The sequence below is a fragment of the Leucoraja erinacea genome, chromosome 13 (genome assembly GCF_028641065.1).
Source record: "Leucoraja erinacea ecotype New England chromosome 13, Leri_hhj_1, whole genome shotgun sequence".
NCBI lineage: Eukaryota > Metazoa > Chordata > Chondrichthyes > Rajiformes > Rajidae > Leucoraja > Leucoraja erinaceus.
The window spans coordinates 26,545,839-26,567,379 of NC_073389.1; the positions used below are offsets into that span (position 1 = coordinate 26,545,839).

A 21,541-nucleotide genomic window follows, 5' to 3' on the forward strand; every position below is an offset into this window, starting at 1 on the left:
TGGCAGATGCAGTATAATAATGTGGATAAATGTGAGGTTATCCACTTTGGTGGCAAGGACAAGAAGGCAGATTATTATCTGAATGGTGTCAGATTAGGAAAAGTGGAGGTGCAACCGAGGACCGGCTGCCCTTATACATCAGTCACTGAAAGTAAGCATGCAGGTACAGCAGGAAGATAGGTAATGGCATGTTGGCCTGCATAGCGAGAGGATTTGGAATATAAGAGCAAGGAGGTCCTACTGCAGTTGTACAGGGCCCTGGTGAGACCACACCTGGAGTATTGAGTGCAGTTTTGATCTCCTAATTTGAGGAAGGTCATTCTTGCTATTGAGGGAGTGCAGCGTAGATTCACCAGGTTAATTCCCAGCTTGGCTGGAATGACATATGATGAAAGAATGGATCCTCAGGGCTTATATTCACTGGAATTTAGAAGGATGAGAGGGGATCTTATGGAAACATATACAATTCTTAAGGGATTGGACAGGCTAGATGCAGGAAAACTGTTCCCGATGTTGGGGGAGTCCAGATCCCGGGGTCACCCAGACAGTTGTGAATCTGTGGAATTTTCTGCCACAGAAGGCAGTGGAGGTTCACTGGATGTTTTCAAGAGAGAGTTATATATATAGTTCTGAGGGCTGAGGGATATGAGGAGAAGGCAGGAACGGGAAACTGATTTTGGATGATCAGCCATGATCATATTGAATGGCGTTGCTGGCTCGAAGGACTAAATGGCCTACTCCTGCACCCATTTTCTATGTTTCTAAACCTTCATTCCCTCTAACTATCCTGCTCATGTACATCATCTTCAAAACATACTCCATTTATAAAACGTACTCCAGTCTGAAAAAGGGTCTCGACCCGAAACATCATCTGTTCCTTCTATCCAGAGTTGCTGTCTATCGCGCTGAGTTAATTCAGCATTTTGTGTCTATCTCCATTTATTTGCTTTGTCCATCTCCACAGCATCCCCTAAATCTGCAACTTCGGTTATGAAAGAAGAGGCTTTCAGTGCATTGAAATACCACCACCTGCTTGTTTCCTTCCACCTTCCTTCCTTGGAAATATATTGTTGTTTCTTCACTAAATCATGGACCCCTCTTCCTCGACTGCTCTATAAGAGCACTTTCACCAGAAGGATTACAGCAGTTTGAGGCCACTCATGACTAGCTTCAAGAACAACTTGATGTAATAACAAATATTGGCCTTCACAGCAATGCCCAGCTTCTCAAAAATGAATAAATAATACTATAGCGTCTATCCGCCATGCATTATCACTGTGGAGTAATGATCAAGACAAACTACTAATAAAATCAATGGAACCTTGATCAAGTGTCACTTCACAATGCTGAGGTGAGAATTCCTTCCATGACCTTGGGAGCGTCCCAAAGTGCTTTTCAAGGAAAAGTACAAAGGACACTTTGTCGGCTCCCTTTATGTGGAAGCCAACTTAATGGATATTTTTAAGGCAGAGATTGACAGATTTTCAATTAGTAAGGATGTCTGGGGTTATGGGGAGAAGGCAGGAGAATGGGGTTGAGAGGGAAAGATAGATCAACCATGATTGAATTGTAGAATTGGTGGACTGAATGGCTTTATTCTGCTCCTGGAACTTATGAACTTATAGCACTACATTAAAGCTCCATTAAAGAGCATCAAAATCATTCAAACAATCATATACAACCATTTTGATCATATACTGCCACATTTTACCATGTAAAGTCACTAAATCACCAAATGTACAAAAATAATGACAATAATTTGTTAATTTCTTAATGCATTTAACAAATTATCAACTATACTATTTTCCTTCAAATGCATTCCCACCAAGTTCTCTTTCTGTGGAATCCTCCTCTCTGCAAATTGTTCAAAACCTTTATTATCAACTAAGATGTTCACAAGGGAGGGCTGGTCCCATGACTCAATATTCCACCTCTCCACCAATTCCAATATTGGTGGCCAATGGGGGGGCTTTCTGGAGCGCTGGTATTGGTTCTTGGGGTGGCTGCTCAGTCCCTCAAGCCTGATGAGCTGGCAGCTCACTCACGGCTGGTGGGCTGGCAGTTGACTCATGGCTATTCCTTGAATTTCCATTTCAAGCAGGGTGCAAGGCCACCAAATTAAAATCCATTTTCCTATAATTTCAAGCAGGGTGCAAGGTCACCAAATTCAAGTGCAGTTTCCTACCACTTCAAGCAGGGTGCAAGGCGACCGAATTCAAGTGCAGTTTCATACTACTTTCAGCAGGATGCAAGGTCACCAAATTCAGTACAGTTTCATACCACTTCAAGCAGGGTGCAAGGCCGCTGCCATACCACTTCAAGCACGGTGCAAGGCCACCAAATTCAAGTGCAGTTTCATTCCCTTTCAAGCAGGGTGCAAGGCCACCAAATTCAAATGCAGCTTCATACCATTTCATGCAGGGTGAAACCATCATAAAACCACCATAAAACCACACAAAACACCAAACACACAGTTCTGTAGACATTCAATGCGTTCAGTCGATTCACAGCTCAAAGTCGTGACCTCACCCTCCCCCATCATGCAGAGACCGAGCCACACCCACACTTCCGGGGTTTGTAACCCCTCCCCCTCCCACCAGAAAAGGTGTGACCTTCATGACATGATTGACAGGAGAGAGATTCTCAACATTTTTTAAACACTAATAACACTTTTATTTTTCACTGATGGGAAGAATCCTCTGCACCTGCGGAGCGGAGGGGGACTGAGTAAGATGGCCAAAAATCACAGCCGTATGTGGTAGCGTTTTATCTAAAATCAATATACAGTGCAAACAGGAAGTTACCCAAAGCACCCAAACCACCATTTGCAGTAGTGCCTTTTAACTTCAACCCAAAGCACCCAAACCACCATTTGCAGGAGTGCCTTTTTACTTCAAACCAACCATATTTTCATTTTCAAACCACATTAAGGTGAACCACAGTTGAGTAGACATGTGTTCAGTGTTATTCAGAGCTCAGAGAGATGTGACCCTCTGGCTTCCTCCATCTTGCAGAGACTGAGTGAGGCACACCACTTCCGGGTTTTATAGTCCCTCCCCCTCCCGCCAGCAGGGGCAGCAGAGAGAATGGCAATTAAAAAAAAAAACATTAATATCTCTCTGATTTTTCATCAATGGGAAAAATCCTCCGGTCCTGGAAGGCAGAGGGGGGCTCAGAGCGAGGTGGCCAAAAATGACGGCCGTAGGTGGCGGCGTTCTCTCGGAAATCACGCCACAGCGAGCCAAAAGTGGTCAAGATCAAGACTTTTAGTAATGTAGATATTCTAATGGTTTTAAATATTCTACGAAGGAAAGAAAAAAACACAATTCCCTCTGAGCGTCTGCATGTTTAAATTATATCTACAATGCCTAATTTCTCCTTTCTAATCTTTATTAAGCAATGTGTGCTTGAGGAGGAGGAGGATATCTTCTGCAACTTGTTAAGTTTGATTCCTCATTTATCCCTGCAATAGTCAAAGCAATAATCTTTTGAGAACTATTTTGTTCCAATGAGTAATCATTTTATGCTGGCTATTAGAAATTTTCCCTATCTGAATTTATTTCTTGCAGCAAGAACAAACGTTTGTTTGAATAAAGTGTATGGTTACGGAATGAGGTACAGTGCAATTCATAATAAAATATTCAGGCAAATGTATACTTTTCAATTATATATAGTTAGCAGCAATGCTCAATAATGTACATACGCATATTTAGTGACTACAGCGATGTACCTCGGGATCTTGATCTTCCCCTTCCTCTTAGGTTGCTTTGGGCATTTTCACTAGCTTCTTCAAACCACCTGGATAACATGTCTGACATGCGCTGCATGAGTGACACATTAGGACTTTGCTCTCCTGAAACATGGAAGAAAATATATTGCTGGATTTTTTAAAATAAGCACAAGGCATAATTGGGCAGAAATTGGATTTATCTGCTTTTGGTCTGCTAAAACATCAAAAATGTTTAGCCCCAACATTGACCAAAAGTATGTAATAGCATTGAGCAAGAAAGCACCATCTGCACAGTTCCTATCGCTGTTCCACAGCAGCTGGCTGTGGAACCGATGCGCTACTATGTCCAATTCACCTTTTTTCCACTGTGGACATTGGACTTTGTCTACGCAACTGATGCACAACAATGCTGAGCTATATTCCGCACACTGTAGCTTCCCCTTTGCTCTACTTATTGTACTTGAGTTGAACCGATTGCATTTATGTATGGTATATCTGATCAGTTTGGATAGCATGCAAAGCAAAGCTTTTCACTGTACCTCAGTACACATGACAATATATAAACCTAAACCTTGCTGCACAGCAATCAGTGAGAGCCGCCAGCTCCTAAGGACATACTCCCCACTACTTGAGAACAGGAATGCTTTGCCAAACAGGAGAAAGAGGAATTTGGGAAGATGGAGGTTGTTCCGCAAGTTACACACAGGGGCATTGATTGCTGCAGAAGAGCATTTGCTCTCCTATTTAAGCAAAATGAAAGGAGTCACATTTAACTGGCTGGAGAAATCTCATGATTTACCATTCATGTTTTGTTCGACTTGGTTATAAATAACTCTCAAGACATTAGCATGATTCAAATACCCTTGTTTAGTGGACATATCCTTCATAATATCCAGTCATGTTACACGGATGTCGCCATCCTGACATTCATAAAGTCATACAGCATGCAATCAGGCCCTTCGACCCAACTTGTCCATCCCGACCAAGATGCCCCATCTACACCAGACACACCTACCAACATTTGGCCCATCTATATAAATAAAAGTCTCATCTTGACCACTTCCTGTCTGCGTTGTATATTGATTTTAGAAAAAACGCTACCATATATCGCTATGATTTTGGGCCATCTTACTCACAGTCCTCCTCCGCTGTGGCAGCCCCGAGGATTTTTCCGATCGATGAAAAATAAAAAAGTTATGAGTGTTTAAAAAATCTTGAGATCAGCTGATTGGACCTCTCGCCTGTCAATCACCACGATTAAGGCCCCTTCCGGGGGGGGGGGGGTGAAGGACTATAAAACCCATGATGCCTGGACGTGAGTCACTCACTCTGTAAAATCGAGAGGGAGAGTCCACAACTGTGATTCTAAGCTGTAAATCCACAACTGTGATTCTAAGCTGTAAATCCACTGAACTGTGAGTGTAATGTACTTGCAATAAATGATTTGTTAGCCCTTAATGACAATGCAATGAGTTGTTTAGCAATTTGGTGGCCTGCACTCTGAAATAGCCATGAGTGAACTGCCAGGCCACCAACCCTGGGTGAATGATCTGCCAGCCCTGAGTAACTGAGCTGTCAGCCCACCAGGCCTGAGTGACTGAGCTGCCAGCCCACCAGGCCCGAGTGACTGAGCTGCCAGCCCACCAGGCCCGAGTGACTGAGCTGCCAGCCCACCAGGCCTGAGTGACTGAGCTGCCAGCCTACCAGGCCCGAGTGTCTCAGTTGCCAGTCTACCACGCTTGGGTGACTGAGCTGCCAGCTACCAGGCCTGAATGACTGAGCTACCAGCCCAATAATCCATTTGGCTCACAATGTCCATACTAGCCCTCTGGAAACCAGTCCCTTCGGTCCACAACACCCATACTAGCACTCCAGAAAGCCCCCCCCACTCCACTGGCCACCAATATTGGAATTGGTGGAGAGGTGGAATATTACGTTGGGGGACCAGCCCTCCCGTGTGAACATGGGACCCAACGGGTCCCACTTAGTCTAGTTCCCTCTGAATCTTTCTTACCCATGTACCCATCATAAATGTCTTTTAAATGTTGTAATAGTACCAGCCTCAACCACCTCCTCTGGCAGCTCGTTCCATATGCCCAACACCCTCTATGTGGATAAAGTTGCCTCTCAGGTTCCTAGTAAATCTTTCCCCTCTCACCTTTAGCCCATGTCCTCTGGTTCTTGATCTACCTACTGCAAGTAAAATACTCTGTGCATTCACCCTATCGATTCCCCTCATGATTATATATGCCTATACAAGATCATTTCTTAGTCTCCTGCGCACCAAGGAATAGTCCTATCCTGCTCACCCTCTTCCTACAACTCAGGCCTTTGAGTCCTGACAATATCTTCATAAATCTTCTTTACACTCCTTCCAGCTTAATGAGATCCTTCCTATAGCAGACTGACCAAAACTGAACACGACTCCACTAATCATACTACTACAAATGTGGCCCACCATCATAATGCAAAACTGTAATATAACATCCTAACTTCCTCTGAAGTAGGGTCCCTACCCAAAACGTCACCTATGCATGCTCTCTGGAGACGTTGCCTGACCCAATGAGTTACTCCAGCACTACATGTAAACCAGCATCTACAGTTCCTGTGTCTCCAAATGTTGCTATTCTTTATAAATCAACACATTTTGCAGCACCACAGCATCAAGCTGAATTCAATCTCTTTTACTTCTTGTTTATTTAATAAAATGCAATATTTTGGAACGTTTGAAAAAGCCAATGGTTGTACCTGTCCAATCCGACATTTAGTTTGCAAGGAATTGATTCTTAGTTTCCAAGCATGAAATGCAGTTACAATTACAATGCAAGTTAGCGCATGTGATCAACAATGAATCTCAACTCTAGTTCATTCACATCTTGTATCTACATTTAGTATAAACAGCACTAACCGTCACGTTCTCGCTCACTCTCTGGTCTGGCCCTTGGGCCAGTATCAGACCAATCCCCTCGAAGACGCAGTCGTTTTACAGGTGGTTGCCGGATCTAGATATGAACACAAGAAATCTGGATGAATATTTAAGATATTCAATTGGGCAGCACAGTGACTCAGCTGGTAGAGATGCTGCCTTACAGCGCCAGAAAACGGGGGGGTGAGTGGATGGGTGGATGTGAGTGGTGTGTGGTGTGTGTGTGTGTGTGTGTGTCTGTGTGTGTGTGTCTGTGTGTGTGTGTGTGTGTGTGTGTGTGTGTGTGTGTGTGTGTGTGTGTGTGTGTGTGTCTGTGTATGTGTGTGTGTGTGTGTGTGTCCCTGTGTGTGTGTGTGTCTGTGTGTGTGTGTGTCTGTGTCTGTGTCTGTGTCTGTGTCTGTGTCTGTGTGTTTCTCCCCGTGACTGCGCTGGATTCCTCTGGGTGATCCGGTTTCCTCCCAAAGACGAGCGGGTTTGTTGGTTCATTGGCCTCTGTAAATTGCCCCTGGTGTGTAGGGAGTGGATGAGAAAGTGAGATAACATAGAACCAGATGATTCAGTGGGCCAAAGGGCTGTTTCCATCCTGCATCTCTAACACAAAAACTAAATCTAATAATCTAATTATTTGAAAACCAGATTATTAACCAGGAACATATTTTCTGAACATCAGGAGCTTGCAGTTACCACGTAAGCCACAATAACATTCTAAAATGGGTAAATAATTTTCAATGTTGGAGATAAAATCTCACACTCTACATGAAACACGATCATCAGATGTTGTGTTTCATAACATCTGCCATTCGTTAATATTTTGGTATGCTTTCCAATACCCACAAGATTTATTTGTAACTTGATCACCAAGAAAGAATCCCTCACATCTGCCCTGACATTCAATCTTACCAGAAGAACAAGTGCCTAAAAATTCCACTATGAAAGATTGATGCTTTTTTAAAGCTTCACACAACTGAAGAATAATTTTTTCCAGTGAGACACAATGATAACCATGACCCAATGTTTTCACATTACTGCAGAAATCTGTCAAGGAGTTTCACAATGACATTCCCTGTGTAACTTCCCTCTGGGCTTTGCAGAGGGAATACAGATCACATTGGCTCAGGAGTGGAGGAGGGGGAAGTAAGCGGGGTAGCACTGAGCAATCCCAGGACAATAAGCTAGCATGGCAGCAGACAGGGACACTGATCAAATTATTTAGTTTCAGCCTTGGGGAGCATTCATACAAGCATAAAGCTGTACGGCACATAAACAGGCTCTTTGGCTCAACTCGTCATTGCCTCACCTGTCAGCATGGCCCATATCCCTCCAAACCTTTCTTATCAGTGTACCTGTCCAAGTGTATTTTAAATGCCAAACATGTACATGATTCTACCATTTCCTCTGGTAGCTTGTTCAATATATGCTCTACATAAAACACTATCCTCCATGTGAAAATGTTGCCCCTCAATTCCCTTTTAAATCTTTCCCCTCTCACTTTAGACCTGGGTCCTTCAGTTTTAGACTCCCCTGCCTCTCCTTATTTTATAAACCTTGATAAGGTCACTCCCCTCACCCTCCTACTTGCCAAGAAAAATAAAATGCCGGCCTATCCTTGGATCACAAAACCTCTAGATCTGGTAATATCCTTAATATTTTTTACAATCAGAGCAACAGAACTGTACAAATGTGGTTTTCCCAATGTACTGTAAGGATGCAACATGAGGTTCCAAATCCTGTACTCATTACCCTGACGGATGAAGGCAAGCACACTACACACCTTTGTCACCACCCCATTCATTTGTGTCGCAACTTTCATGGAACTTTGTACCTTCACCCATCCTCCCTGTTCTACAACATTCCTGTTCCCACTTTTGAGCTTGTTTCCTCCGCCCTCCACTCCCCGCCCCCAACATAACCAGCCACAAGCCAGTACCGATCTCTGGTCCAAGTGGTCAATTCTTCTTCAATTAAACAAACAGCAATATTTAACCCCATCTTGCCTCTTCTCCAACACCCCTCTGGACCACAACACATCTCTTCCAAAAAATATGTTGGTCACTTTTCTCAATCCCACCAACCACTTCCAATAGGCCTGTTCACTCTCCATTCGCCTTTTTGGGGTCAGAAAGCACTGAAGAATTAACTAAGTATAGCTGGTTACTGGAAAGCTACCTGAGCGGCACTTACTCCTGCATCAACTGGTAGCCTTGGTTACTCTTGCAACCCTATTTCTAGAGGCATTGGAAATCTGGACAACCACTAATCCTTTTTTTTGGGGGGGGGGGGGGGGGGGTGCGCTGAGGAAAATGGGGCAGTTATTAAACTTTATATCTTACTGTACAATCTTAAGAGACAAACTTTTTTTTTAATTGGTTTATAGAACAATTGTTGGAAATATTATAAGAAATGCTTCCCTTAAGCCCCATGAAAAAAATCTATTGTCATTAACAAATGGAAGAACTTCACACATATTGCTTATTTCCATCTTTATTACCAGGAAGACAAAATTCCTGTCACACACAAATGTGCAGTGAAGCTTTAATTATTTGTTTCTACTGTCAGTGAATGGGAAAATAATTGATGACAGTAAATGGGAACAGTCAGTTCTATTTCATTATAAACTGAATGGTGACACAGCTGTCAACTTTAAAAGAACTGGATGTAGAAGTTTCAAGTGATTGCAGAAAAATGGGCAAATGTGCACACACAGTGAGGCAGCCCATTTCTTAATATCTGTACAGTTTCACAAAACGTTAAGAGATCAAAATATCACAGCAAATGCAAAATAATCAACATGTGATCCTCATTAAAAAATAAAGTTTAATTGCATTGGTATTTGAAGAGATCAGTTTCTTCTACAACCTCCCACAGCTGATCTATACAGAGTCTGAACCAATAACCATGTGGTGTTGATATTCCTGGAAATGAATTCACCTTGGTAAACAAGCATTAAGCATTTTGCAAACACAGCTGCCTCATTTAGTGCGTGACCTTGAAAATGCCATCAAGGGAATTCTACTAGAGGGCTGTAATGCATGCAATATAGTCTGTTGAAAAATACTGATTAACATGGTTTCTTAAAAATGTACACATTTTCTTACAATGCTTTAGGAGCGGCAGTTATTGCTGAGGCACAAGTAACTGCGGAGGCGGTTTACAAAAAAAAAGGGCACAAAGTGCTGGAGTAACTCAGGCAGCATCACTGGAGAACATGAATAGGTGAAGTTTCAGGTTGGGAGCCATTATTAAATGCCTTCAATAAGATGGTGCTTATTCTACTTAGCAGCCACCCCATGCCTGAATGTAGTCTAGGATGTACTGCAGGCAAAGTTGGAAAGTATCATTTGCTGGGGAATGTGAATGAAATTGAAAATTGTGCAATCGTCAACAAGATTGTTGACCAACAAGATTGACCTACATCCAGCCCCGTCTGTTGTTGGACAACGTGAAATACTAACCAATGGAGTGTTTTCTGTCCCAAGGTCACACTCACTCATACACTACCTTGCGGGCATTCTCATCTCTCCCCTGGAAACTAGGTCTTTGCTCCCTGTTTGCACCAAGGCGGAGATGAATTCAGGAGCAGAGGGGCCATGGCAAACCTCATACTGGGCATTGGTGCTTAGATAATTGGTAACTAAGTAAGTTATTTTTGGTAAAGTTAATTATAATTTGTGAAACTTAGCTGATATTGAGAGCAAACTGATTTATTAGCTGGAACAGATTTGAGCTCAGTTTTTCTTTTGGAACATGACATATTTGACCCATTTTCGACATTACTGGGTGGATGTCAGTGTTGCAGCTGTACTGGAGTACTTTATTTTATATATTTGTATTGTGTTGGTGTGTTAATGGTCCTGTAATGCAGCAGCAGGTACTAATTCTGCTGTTCTGTTCCCAATGCCTGTAATTATTAAGCACTCTTGACTAAGATTGACCAGAAATGTTATTAAACCAGGTGCATAATATACACATTGAATTTTCTAATTTTAGCTAATTTCTAAAGGGGCTGTCCCACTTGGGCGACCTAATCCACGAGTTGTGGCGAGTTTGCCTTCGACTCATACTCGCAGCATGGTCGAAATGATCCTGCGCCTTCCGGATTATACCCAGAAATTCCTGCCATTGCTGTTCCACCTTCATTCCTGCTAGGATCCCTTTCCAGTAGGTTTAGTCGTAGTAGGTCGGCATGTTGGTCGTAGGTAATCGAGGGTAGTCGAAGGTAGTTGTTGATAGTCTTCATCATAGTCAAAGGGAGGTCGAAGGGAGGTAGTCTTCACTCTCCACTATCGGTGTCCAATTTTCCCGAAGTTTGTCGTAGCTAGTCGAAGGTGGTCTTCAACATAGTCGAACGAGGTCTTCTACGTAGTCGAGGAGGTCTTCAACATGTCATTTTTTCAAACTCTCCTAAACTCGCCAATTAGGTCGCCCAAGTGGGATAGCCCCTTAAATTCTCCGCTCTCCACCTTCCTCACTAAACTCAGTTAATCAGTTCCACAGTTCGCAAAAATGTATCCCACTTGGGAATCACACCGTCCATAGCCAACTATCTGCCTATTTGAGAACCTCTCTGCCTGAGGTCATCTGTTACCAGCCCTGATATGTCCTGGTGTTACCTTGCTTCCCCCCCCCCCCCCCCCCCCCCCACAATCAGTCTGACGAAGGGTCTCGATCCAAGACGTCACCTATCCATTCCCTTGGGGGATGCTGTCTGAAACACTAAGTTACTCCAGCATTTTGTGTCTATCTCTTGCATAGAATACATGGTCACAAGAGCAGATTGTTTTTTCCCCCCCAAATACTACAAAAGCACCTACCTCTGGTTCTCTTCTCTCATCTGTCGAAGGGATCTTGAGTTCACGTCCCTGATCATCATTGGGATTAAATAGATAAATATAGTCTGAGGAATAACTAACAAGAATTTCCTGCCCATCATTACTGTAACAGAGGGAAGTGACTCGACAAGATTTATTGGTAAGATGTGGGGGTACAAATCTTGCACACATTCCAGTAGTTGAACGAGCATTGTAACTACCTGCAAAGAAAGAGATAAATATATTTCAATAGAATTTTATTGGTGTTAATATTAATCCAATGAATCCTACTCATTAAGAACTAGGCACCAAATTGTTTGTCTTTGCTTTGAAAACATTTATTCTTTTCAATTGATCCATTAATTTTGATATTGCATTCCCTGATTTAACCAAAGCTGTATAATTATAGTTCTGTACAGTGATAGCAAAGGCCTTTCTTCCTCCTTCTTTATGCTACCAAAATCCCTCCACATTTTATTTTCTTTCAAAAATGGTGTCCACCTTAAAGGAGATATGCATAGCATCAAAATTTGTTTTTACACAAAGAGCAGTTGGTGCCTGGAACGCATCGTCAGGGCTGGGTTTTGGAGACAGATACAATAGTGCCATTTAACAGGCTTTTAGACAGGCACATGGATATGCAGGGAATGGAGACGTATGAATCACGTGCAAATAGATGAGATTGGTTTATCTTGGCATCATGATCGGCACAGACTTTGTGAGCAGAAGGGACTGTTCTAGGTTCACATGTGTAAAATGGGTTTGGGGGGGACTGGTGCACAGAATTTACATATACAATTGTTTATGTTTCATCAGAAATCTTATTAGCAAGTCACAATGTATTCTAGTTGAAAAGCAATGGCAAAATATTTGCTCATGGCATAAGTTCGCCCGTGTTCTTGTATTCATTTTAGATGCACTATACCTTTGTACATCCTGCATTTATCGATGCTTATATTAAATGGTTCTACCGTGTCATCCAGTGGATTTAATGGATCAAATAAATAAATTACATTTTAGTTGTGTGCACTGTTAAAAATGCTCCTATTCTGTGTAATAAAATAAAGTATTGTAAACCTGTGGCTCTTGTGCCGAGCATCCTCCGGTCATATATTCTCACAGAGCTATCTGAGCAGCCAACAGATAAGTAGTACGGCATCAGGGGGCAGATAGCAATGGAAGTGGCGGCACGACGACAGTTTATTAAGATGTCCTGTTTCAAAACAGAATTTGACATCTTAAGGATTTGTGTTTTAAGTTATACATATCTGATTACAACATATCACCAAAATATTTAAAAACAAATTGATGCTTCAAGACGCAAGAAGCTCAATCATACATTTAGCAGGAAACTAATTGTTTCAAAATTCTGTTGCAAAAGTACAAAGGATGTGACAACGATAATAAACAGTCGAACAAGTAACAAATATTATTAATGAGTCAAATATTCAGGCTACCTTCTCTTCAAGGGCAAGGGATATGGATAGAAAATAACTTTACTGCTTGATTAGACACTTCGAGCCAAAGAACGATGGATACAAAGATAACTAATTTGCAGGCTTTTATTATCTGCTTGACTTTAAAGTTCTGGGCATTAACTTCTTGGATGAGCTGTCCTGTGCCCCACCACATAGAGATAGTCACACACATGTCCTGCCTGCGCTGCTACTTTAAAAAAAAAATAAGTATAAAGAAATTTGGCGTGTCACCGAATACTTCTACAGATATACTGTTAAAAGTATCATGATTGGCTGAATTATTGACTGCTATTCTAACACACAGGGGCAATAGAGAGTGGTAGATTCAGCCAGGTCCATCACTGGCACAGCTCACCCCACCATCAAAAGTATCTACTCGAGGCACTGCCTCAAGAAGAGCTGCATCTATCATCAAGGATCATCACCAACCCCAGAACCCAGGCCATGCCCTCTACATCAGACAGCCTGCAGTCCCACACCACCAGATTCAGGAACAGCTACTTTCCTATAAACTATCAGGTTTATGGGAACAAACTTGCACAATCTTCATCCTGCCTCAAGAACAGGACACTACAGAAGGCCCCTTGTACCAAGATAGACTTGCTTTTTATTCAAATTGCGCTTTGCACTAATATCTTGATCTTTTTGCAGTGTTACATGTGCATATGACAATAAACTTGACTTGATAAACCCGACTCAACCTAACCCCGCTGATTGAGACTTAGTATTTTGCTGCCTTCAATGACATCAAGTTAACCTACATCTCAAATTCTACTTCAAACATCGCAGGTTAGAATTACTGTAATGGGAAATTGCTCAAACAACCCATGGTATATGCAGTTGAAGTAATATTTTGAGAAGTGAAATCAAATTGTGCCCTGCAACCAAAATTAACCAAGTTGAAAATGGGTCTTTTTGTTGAATGGACCTTTCAACAATATTTTCAATTAATCTGCCAAAACAGTGGAGTGTACTCACCTGAACTTTGTTTTATGGTAGACATGAAAGGATCACGAGACATAGTGATAACACCAGGTGAGTGTATAGTTAACACACGACAATATAAAATATATGGAAAAATACCCACAATTTTGTTGTAGCAACACATTGTGCAAGGCTATTTATCACGGCTTCTTCACTGATCAAACCAGTGTAGTAAAACCAAAATAATCTCCAATTACTGTTTAAAACAGTTTGAAGCCACTCCATGAAAAACAAAGAGGATTCAAGGGGTTGATTCAAACTACAGTTCATCAAAATAAAAAGCAGCAACAACTACCCTCCATAAGCCTCCTTTGCTACCATTCCCCCTTGTTCCCATCCTTAACATCATTCATCACCCCCAATGCCCCTGTCCCACTTAGGAAACCTGAACGTAAACCTCTGGAGACTTTGCGCCCCACCCAAGGTTTCTGTGCGGTTCCCGGAGGTTTTTGTCAGTCTCCCTACCTGCTTCCACTACCTGCAACCTCCGGCAACCACCTGCAACCTCCGGGAACTGCACGGAAACCTTGGGTGGGGCGCAAAGTCTCCAGAGGTTTCCGTTCAGGTTTCCTAAGTGGGACAGGGGCATAACAGTTTGCTAATCCACACCAGTGTAATTCAAATCTGAAGAACTTCAGTCTGAAGAAGGAACCCAACCAAAAAAAGCCACCTATTGGTGTTCTTCAGAGATGCTGCCTGATCCACTGAGTCACTCCAGCATTTTGTGTCCACCAGCATCTGCAGTTCCTTGTTTCCACGTGTCCAACTCAATTTTAATTTGGCTATTAAAAAAAAACTTACCATGTTTGAAAATTCATGTTTAAATGTTGTGGACATGCAAATAATTGCAATTTATGCCACATTGATTGAATTTTCATAAACTTGGGTATATGTCAAAGGAAATTCTACATAACGTTGGCTAAAATTCATTGTTTATGCCGACAATGTGTACTTCTTAAACTCACATCTTTGCAGTCTTCTTTTGTGCAGTTTGTCTTGGCTCTCACATCGAACCACCTGACTGTACCATCTTCACCACATGATAGGAAGGTATAAGGATCATTTGGTACAGTCATGATCTGAGCAATAAAACAAAGATCATTATATACCCGAAAAAAACAAAACATTTTAGCAAAAATCATTTAATACTCTATTGAGAAACAGGCAACATAGGGTCCACGCCAATCATCGACCACCTGTTCACGCAAGTCAGATTCAATTTAATTGTCATTGTCAGTGTACAGTGACAATGTCCTATGTTGTCCCACTTTCTCATCCTCTCTCTGCACATTATGAACAATTTACAGAGGCCAATTAACATACAAACCTGCGTGTTTCGGGATGTGGGAGGAAACCTACTTGGTCACAGAGAGAACATGCAAACTCCGCACTGACAGCACCCGTGGTCAGGATCTAACCTGGATCTCTGGTGCTGGGAGGCAGCAGCTCTACCAGCTGTGCCACCCATGCAGAGGTGCATTTTCATCTAGGTGCCTGTATACAAGCGTGGCTGATTAGATTCTTTAAAGTCTGTCATTATTTCCAGCACAATGAATGGAAATTTAAAATCTGCCAATTTCCATGACGGCAGCCAATTCCCAAAAGCAATTTTACATCTGAGCAGGGAGCAGAAAATCTACCCAAGTGTTATCCGACTACTTGGGCATTGGAATAAATCAAACTGCAATCAATCTAGCTATCACCAAATAGATATAAATGCATTTTTGAACATGAGGCACCCCGAACCAATCACAAGTATGAACTCTCTCCAATCTGGTGGGCGGCGCGACTCTGGTCAGCAGCGGCCTCTGCAGTCTGTCCGCGTTTTATTATTTTCTGTCTGTGTTTTTATGTAGTTTTTGTTATTTTTTTGTTGGGGTGTGTGTGTTGTGTGGGGGGGTGGGGAACTTTTTAAATCTCTCCCTGCACGGGAGACCCGACCTTTTCTCGTCGGGTTTCCATTGTCGTTGGGGCCGCAACGAGGAGCGACCTCCAACAGGAAGAGACCGGGGACTCTGGTGCTACGACTCACCGTCACCGTCGCGGGGCTGGCCGAGTCCGGAGCGGGTGGAGCGGTGGAGGAGCGCTGCTGCTGCTGCTGCTGCGGCCCGACCGGAGAGTCGGAGGCTCCAACGGCAGGTCTGTGGACGGCGGCACCGGGAGCCCGCGGGTCCCTGGAGGGAGACCGCTTTTCAGGGCTCTCGCAACGGCGACTTCCCCCGCCCGAGTTGCGGGGTTGAAGAGCTCCTGGAGCGGGGCCTACATCACTGCCCTGCGCGGCTTGGAATGCCCGCGGGACTCTGCGAGCGCACGCCGGGGGCTCTAACACCAAGACCCGGTGTGCGACCTTGCATCACCCAGCGTGGCTTTAATGGCCGCGGGACAATCGCCATCACCAGCCGGGGGTTTTGACTTTGACTCTGACATGGGGGGGGGGGGAGAGTGCAGTGGAGAGATAAGTTTATTTGGCCTTCCATCACAGCGATGTGATGGATGTTTATGTAAATTATGTTGTGTCTTGGGTCTATGTGTTTGTAATGTATGGCTGCAGAAACGGCATTTCGTTTGGACCTCAAAGGGTCCAAATGACAATTAAATGTATCTTGTATCTTGTATCTCTTCCTAAAACCATCAACTTGAAGATAACAGTAGCAGTCCTGCATCGCCTATCGTTGTTTTGTACTTTGTGAGTTAGCAAGAATGGAATGTGGTAAGAAAATATAATTGATGGCAAATGCCCATCAGAAAAGGTAATTTACCTATGTTACCCGATCTCTCACACATATACACACACTAACAATCTGTGTGGTTAACAATGCATTCTGGGCAATGGTTCCTTCATTTAAAGGAAATTTGAAATTTCCAAAGAGACAGTGTGGCATAGTGGTGCAACTGGTAGAGCTACTGCCTCACAGCGCCAGAGACCTGGTTTCGATCCCGGCCTTAGGTGTTGTCTATGTGGAGTTTGCTTGTAGGACTGAGATGAGGAAAAACTTTTTTACCCAGAGAGTTGTGAATCTGTGGAATTCTCTGCCACAGAAGGCAGTGGAGGCCAATTCACCGGATGTTTTCAAGAGGGAGTTAGATTTAGCTCTAAGGGCTAACGGAATCAAGGAATATGGGGAAAAAGCAGCGACAGGGTACTGATTTTAGATGATCAGCTTTGATCACATTGAATGACGGTGCTGGCTAGAAGGGCCGAAGGGCCTACTCCTGTACCTATTTTTCCTATGTTTCTATGTTCTCCCTATGACCGTGCAGGTTTCCTCCAGGTGTCTGGTTTCCTCCCACATCGCAAAGATGTGTGGGTTTGTAGCTTCATCGGCCTATGTAAATTGCTCCTGACATGTAGAGAGTGGGCGAGAAAGCAGGATAACATAGAACTAGTGTGAATAGGTGATCGATGGTCGGCATGGACTCAGTGGGCCAGATGGATTCTGTTTCCATGCTGTATCTCTAAACTAAACATGGTAGGAATTTAAAGACCTATCAGATGCCCCTCATTTAAGGTTAGTTGTGTTGTTTTAAGCTTAACAAAGTGACGTATCCTTCATCTACAAAATTTAAAAAATACCTCTAAAATGTAATTACAAAATATTATGTGGGATATTGAATGTTTGGGACATTAAATACTTTTTTTGAGCTCTTATCACTTCTGATCAATAGATTTTCAGTTCCAGGTGGGATTGCGATCAAGAGGATTAGTTGCAATCAGGAGGATTAGTTTAGAAGGTATCCAACTTTGCATTACAAAATAATTATATACAGGCCCATTCTTAGTCACGTGTGTGACCAAAATTTATGAAAAATTGTGGAATATATCTATTCTAATTCTGAAAGCATTACAGGTATATTGTTTTGTATTCTATACACGATTCATATTTTTTTCAAAGTTTATCAAGTGAAATATATGTTATGCTGACAATTTTTGTTTAGGGTCAAAGGTCAAATGTGATGGGTCACGTGTGTGACATCACACGGAAGCATTTTTGTCATCTTAGTTTACCTTACAAACACTTGTGAATTTTAAAAAGCTAGAATGTTCATATCTTTAGCAGATATGCACTATAGTTCTGTAGGTAGGAAAATAGCAATGAATAAGATTAATCTCTTACAATCATTTTAAATGTATTACTTTATATGATGCCATTTGATAACGTGTGTGAGATTTGGTTCACTTTCCAATGGCACTTACAAACTCTGTGAATTTTAAAAAGCTAGAATGTTCAGATCTTTAGCAGACATGCATTATAGTTCTGTCGGTAGGAAAATAGCAAAGAATAAGATTAATCTCTTACATTAATTTTTTATATAATGGCTTTAGGTGATGCCATTTGGTAACGTGTGTGACATTTTGGTTCCCTTTCCAAGAATGGCCCTACAACTAAAGCTTTTGAATTAAAGTTTTCTAGCTTTGTTATTCTTTACCCATGATATCAGCATCATGACTAACGTTGCTCCATTAAACTCTTACATGCAATCAAAATTTCAGAATTAGAGTTCTCTAGCTTGGTTAATCTTTACCCTTGATATGGTTCAATGGTTCTCTGTTCCGTATGCACTGCACAGTGAGATTCTTTTTTGCGTAGCTCACACATGCACAAGTTGCCATTGTCACCACCATGACCCACTTTGCTACGTCAAACTCTTGCATGCAACTAAGTTTTCTGAATTAAAGAAGTTTTCTAGCTTTGTTATTCTTTACCCATGATATCAGCATCACGAACAACATTGCTACATTACCTCATAAGCTGTTCCATAGTGACAGTTAAACTGACACTGCTGATTTGCTTCTGCGTCTCTTTCTGTGTTTGTGTAAAATATGACACCGTCTCCCGAGCAGGAAATAATCTGTTTGTCACTGGTGTGTGGAAGAAATTTTGCACTAAAAATGTTTGCTCGATGACCCGAACGAATAGTTGTAAGAATCTGAAACCAAAATGTTTCTTCAAAATAAAGAAAGACACAGGTTTCCATTAAGAACAACCCAAAATATATATATTTTAGATAATTGCAATAGGGCAGCACTATGAATAATGAATATCCTTGGAGCCAAAAAACAACAAATACAATATCCTCCATAATGTTTGGGACAAAGACCCATCATTTATTTTTTTGCCTCTGTACTCCACAATTTGAGATTTGTAATAGAAAAAAAAAAATCACATGTGGTTAAAGTGCACATTGTCAGATTTTAATAAAGGCCATTTTTATACATTTTCATTTCACCACGTAGAAATTACAGCAGTGTTTATACATAGTCCACCCCATTTCAGGGCTCCATAATGGTTGGGACACAGCAATGTCATGTAAATGAAAGTAGTCATATATAGTATTTTGTTGCATATCCTTTGCATGTAATGACTGCTTGAAGCCTGCTATTCATGGGCATCACCAGTTGCTGGGTGTCTTCTCTGGTGATGCTCTGCCAGGCCTGTATTGCAGCCATCTTTATCTTATGCTTGTTTTGGAGGCTAAACCCCTTCAGTTTCTCATCAGCATATAAAAGGCATACTCAATTGGGTTCAGAGCGGGTGATAGACTTGGCCACTCAAGAATTGATAATTTTTTAGCTTTGAAAAACTCCTTTGTTGCTTTAGCATAATTTTTGGGATCATTGTCTTACTGTAGAATGAACAGCCGACCAATAAGTTTTGAGGCATTTGTTTGAACTTGAGCAGATAGGATGTGTCTATACACTTCAGAATTCATTATGCTACTACCATCAGCAGTTGTATCATCATGTGATATGTGAGCCAGTACCTTCAGCAGGCCATAACACCCCCACCACTGTGTTTCACAGATGAGGTGGTATGCTTAGGATCTTGGGCAGTTCCTTCTCTCCTCCATACTTCGCTCTTGCCATTACTCTGATATGTTAATCTTTGTTTCATCTGTCCACACGAGCTTTTTCCAGAACTGTGGTTGCTCTTTTAAGTACTTCTTGGCAAACTGTAACCTCTTGCAGTGTAGCCTCTGTATTTCTGTTCATGAAGTCTTCTGCGGACAGTGGTCATTGACAAATCCACACCTGAAGAGTGTTTCTGATCTGTCGGACAGGTGTTTGGGGATTTTTCTTTATTATAGAGAGAATTCTTCTGTCATCAGCTGTGGAGGACTTCCTTGGCCTGCCAGTCCCTTTGCGATTAGTAACCTCACCAGTGCTCTCTTTCCTCTTAATGATGTTCCAAACAGTTGATTTTGATAAGCCTAAGGTTTGGCTGATATCTCTAACAGTTTTATTCTTGTTTCTCAGTCTCATAATGGCTTCTTTGACTTTCATCGCACAACTTCGGTCCTCATGTTGATAAACAGCAATAAAAGTTTTCAAAGGTGATGGATAGACTGGAGGAAAGACTCGGTGCTGAGAGCTCTCTTAGACCTGCATTAGTGAGGCAATTATACGCACCTGAGCAATTACAAACACCTGTGAAGCAATGTGTCCCAAACATTATGGTGCCCTGAAATTGGGGGAGAGGGAGAGAGACTATGTATAAACACTGCTATAATTTCTACATGGTGAAACCAAAATGCATTAAAATGGCCTTTAATAAAATCTGACAATGTGCACTTTAACCACATGTGATATTTTCTATTACAAATTACAAATTGTGGAGTACTGAGGCAAATAAATAAATGATGGGTCTTTGTCCCAAACATTATGGAGGGCACTGTAAATATCTCCACATTGGACACAGCTTCCACACGCCTAGTATTTCTTCAACGGGAAGAAACTTAACAATACCTACAGTTATAACTTTAATTGGTCACATTGTTTCCTTTGCGATGTAATTTACAAGTATGTTACCAAACCTCGAGCACCTGAACTATAGGGAGAGGTTGAGCAGGCTAGGACTTCATTCCTTAGAGTGCAGGAGGCTGAGGGCTAATCATGTAGAGGTATATAAAATAATGAGATGAATAGATAGCTCAGTCTTCTACCCTGGTTGGGGAATCAAGAACTAGAGGACTTAAGTTTAAGCTGAGAAGGGAAAGATTTAATAGGGACCTGTGGGCAACGTTTTCACCTAGAGAGTGCTGGGTATATGAAACGAGCTGCCAAAGGAGGGAGTTGAGGTAGATTCAATAACAACATTGAAAAGGCATTTGAAGACCCATGGATAGGAACGGTTTAAAGAGATGTGGGCCAAGCACGGACAAATAGGACACGCATAGATTGGGCATCTTGGTCAGCATGAGCAGGTTGGGTCAAAGGGCCTGTTGCTGTGATGTATGACAATGAATTCAACTACTGATTTCCAATACCCAGTGGCAAAATAAAGTGGCAACAGGAAAGTAAGTTTGGAAATTTTACAAAGTTTCTGCCCACTTGGTAAACTATCCAACTATTTCTGCATGAACTTCAGTGAAATCGGTGTTTGTTAAGATTAATACCACATTTCAGTTATCTTTAATAATGATGCTCACTCTTGGGATTTCTGGGGTGTGCGATAATCTTCAGAAGACAAAGGTAATTAAGAGCATCAACTATAATAAAATAGGGCACATCTAAACAGTGTTAAGGAGAGACGGGAAGTAAAATAGGTATTAAAAAAACCTCAAATGGACTGGGATATAAATAAACAGCAAAATAGCCTGTTCCTGCTCCTATACA

The 21,541-nt window shown here is 42.0% G+C and overlaps 1 protein-coding gene across 7 annotated transcripts in view; it reads right to left on the bottom strand.

The window, feature by feature from the left end:
• dcaf6 (ddb1 and cul4 associated factor 6) overlaps positions 1 to 21,541 on the bottom strand; it is a 94,349-nt gene that overhangs the window by 56,938 nt on the left and 15,870 nt on the right. For 6 of the 7 annotated variants that reach the window (XM_055644660.1, XM_055644658.1, XM_055644656.1 and 3 more), the window contains exons 3-8: positions 18,670 to 18,855; positions 14,892 to 15,005; positions 12,542 to 12,677; positions 11,468 to 11,685; positions 6,639 to 6,732; positions 3,731 to 3,853 (exon numbers count right to left, since the gene is read on the bottom strand). In XM_055644660.1, the coding sequence (XP_055500635.1) occupies positions 3,731 to 3,853; positions 6,639 to 6,732; positions 11,468 to 11,685; positions 12,542 to 12,677; positions 14,892 to 15,002 (682 nt within the window). In that variant the 5' untranslated portion in view covers positions 15,003 to 15,005; positions 18,670 to 18,855. The remainder of the gene's footprint in view (positions 1 to 3,730; positions 3,854 to 6,638; positions 6,733 to 11,467; positions 11,686 to 12,541; positions 12,678 to 14,891; positions 15,006 to 18,669; positions 18,856 to 21,541) is intronic. The other variant, XM_055644657.1, reaches the window with a different exon arrangement.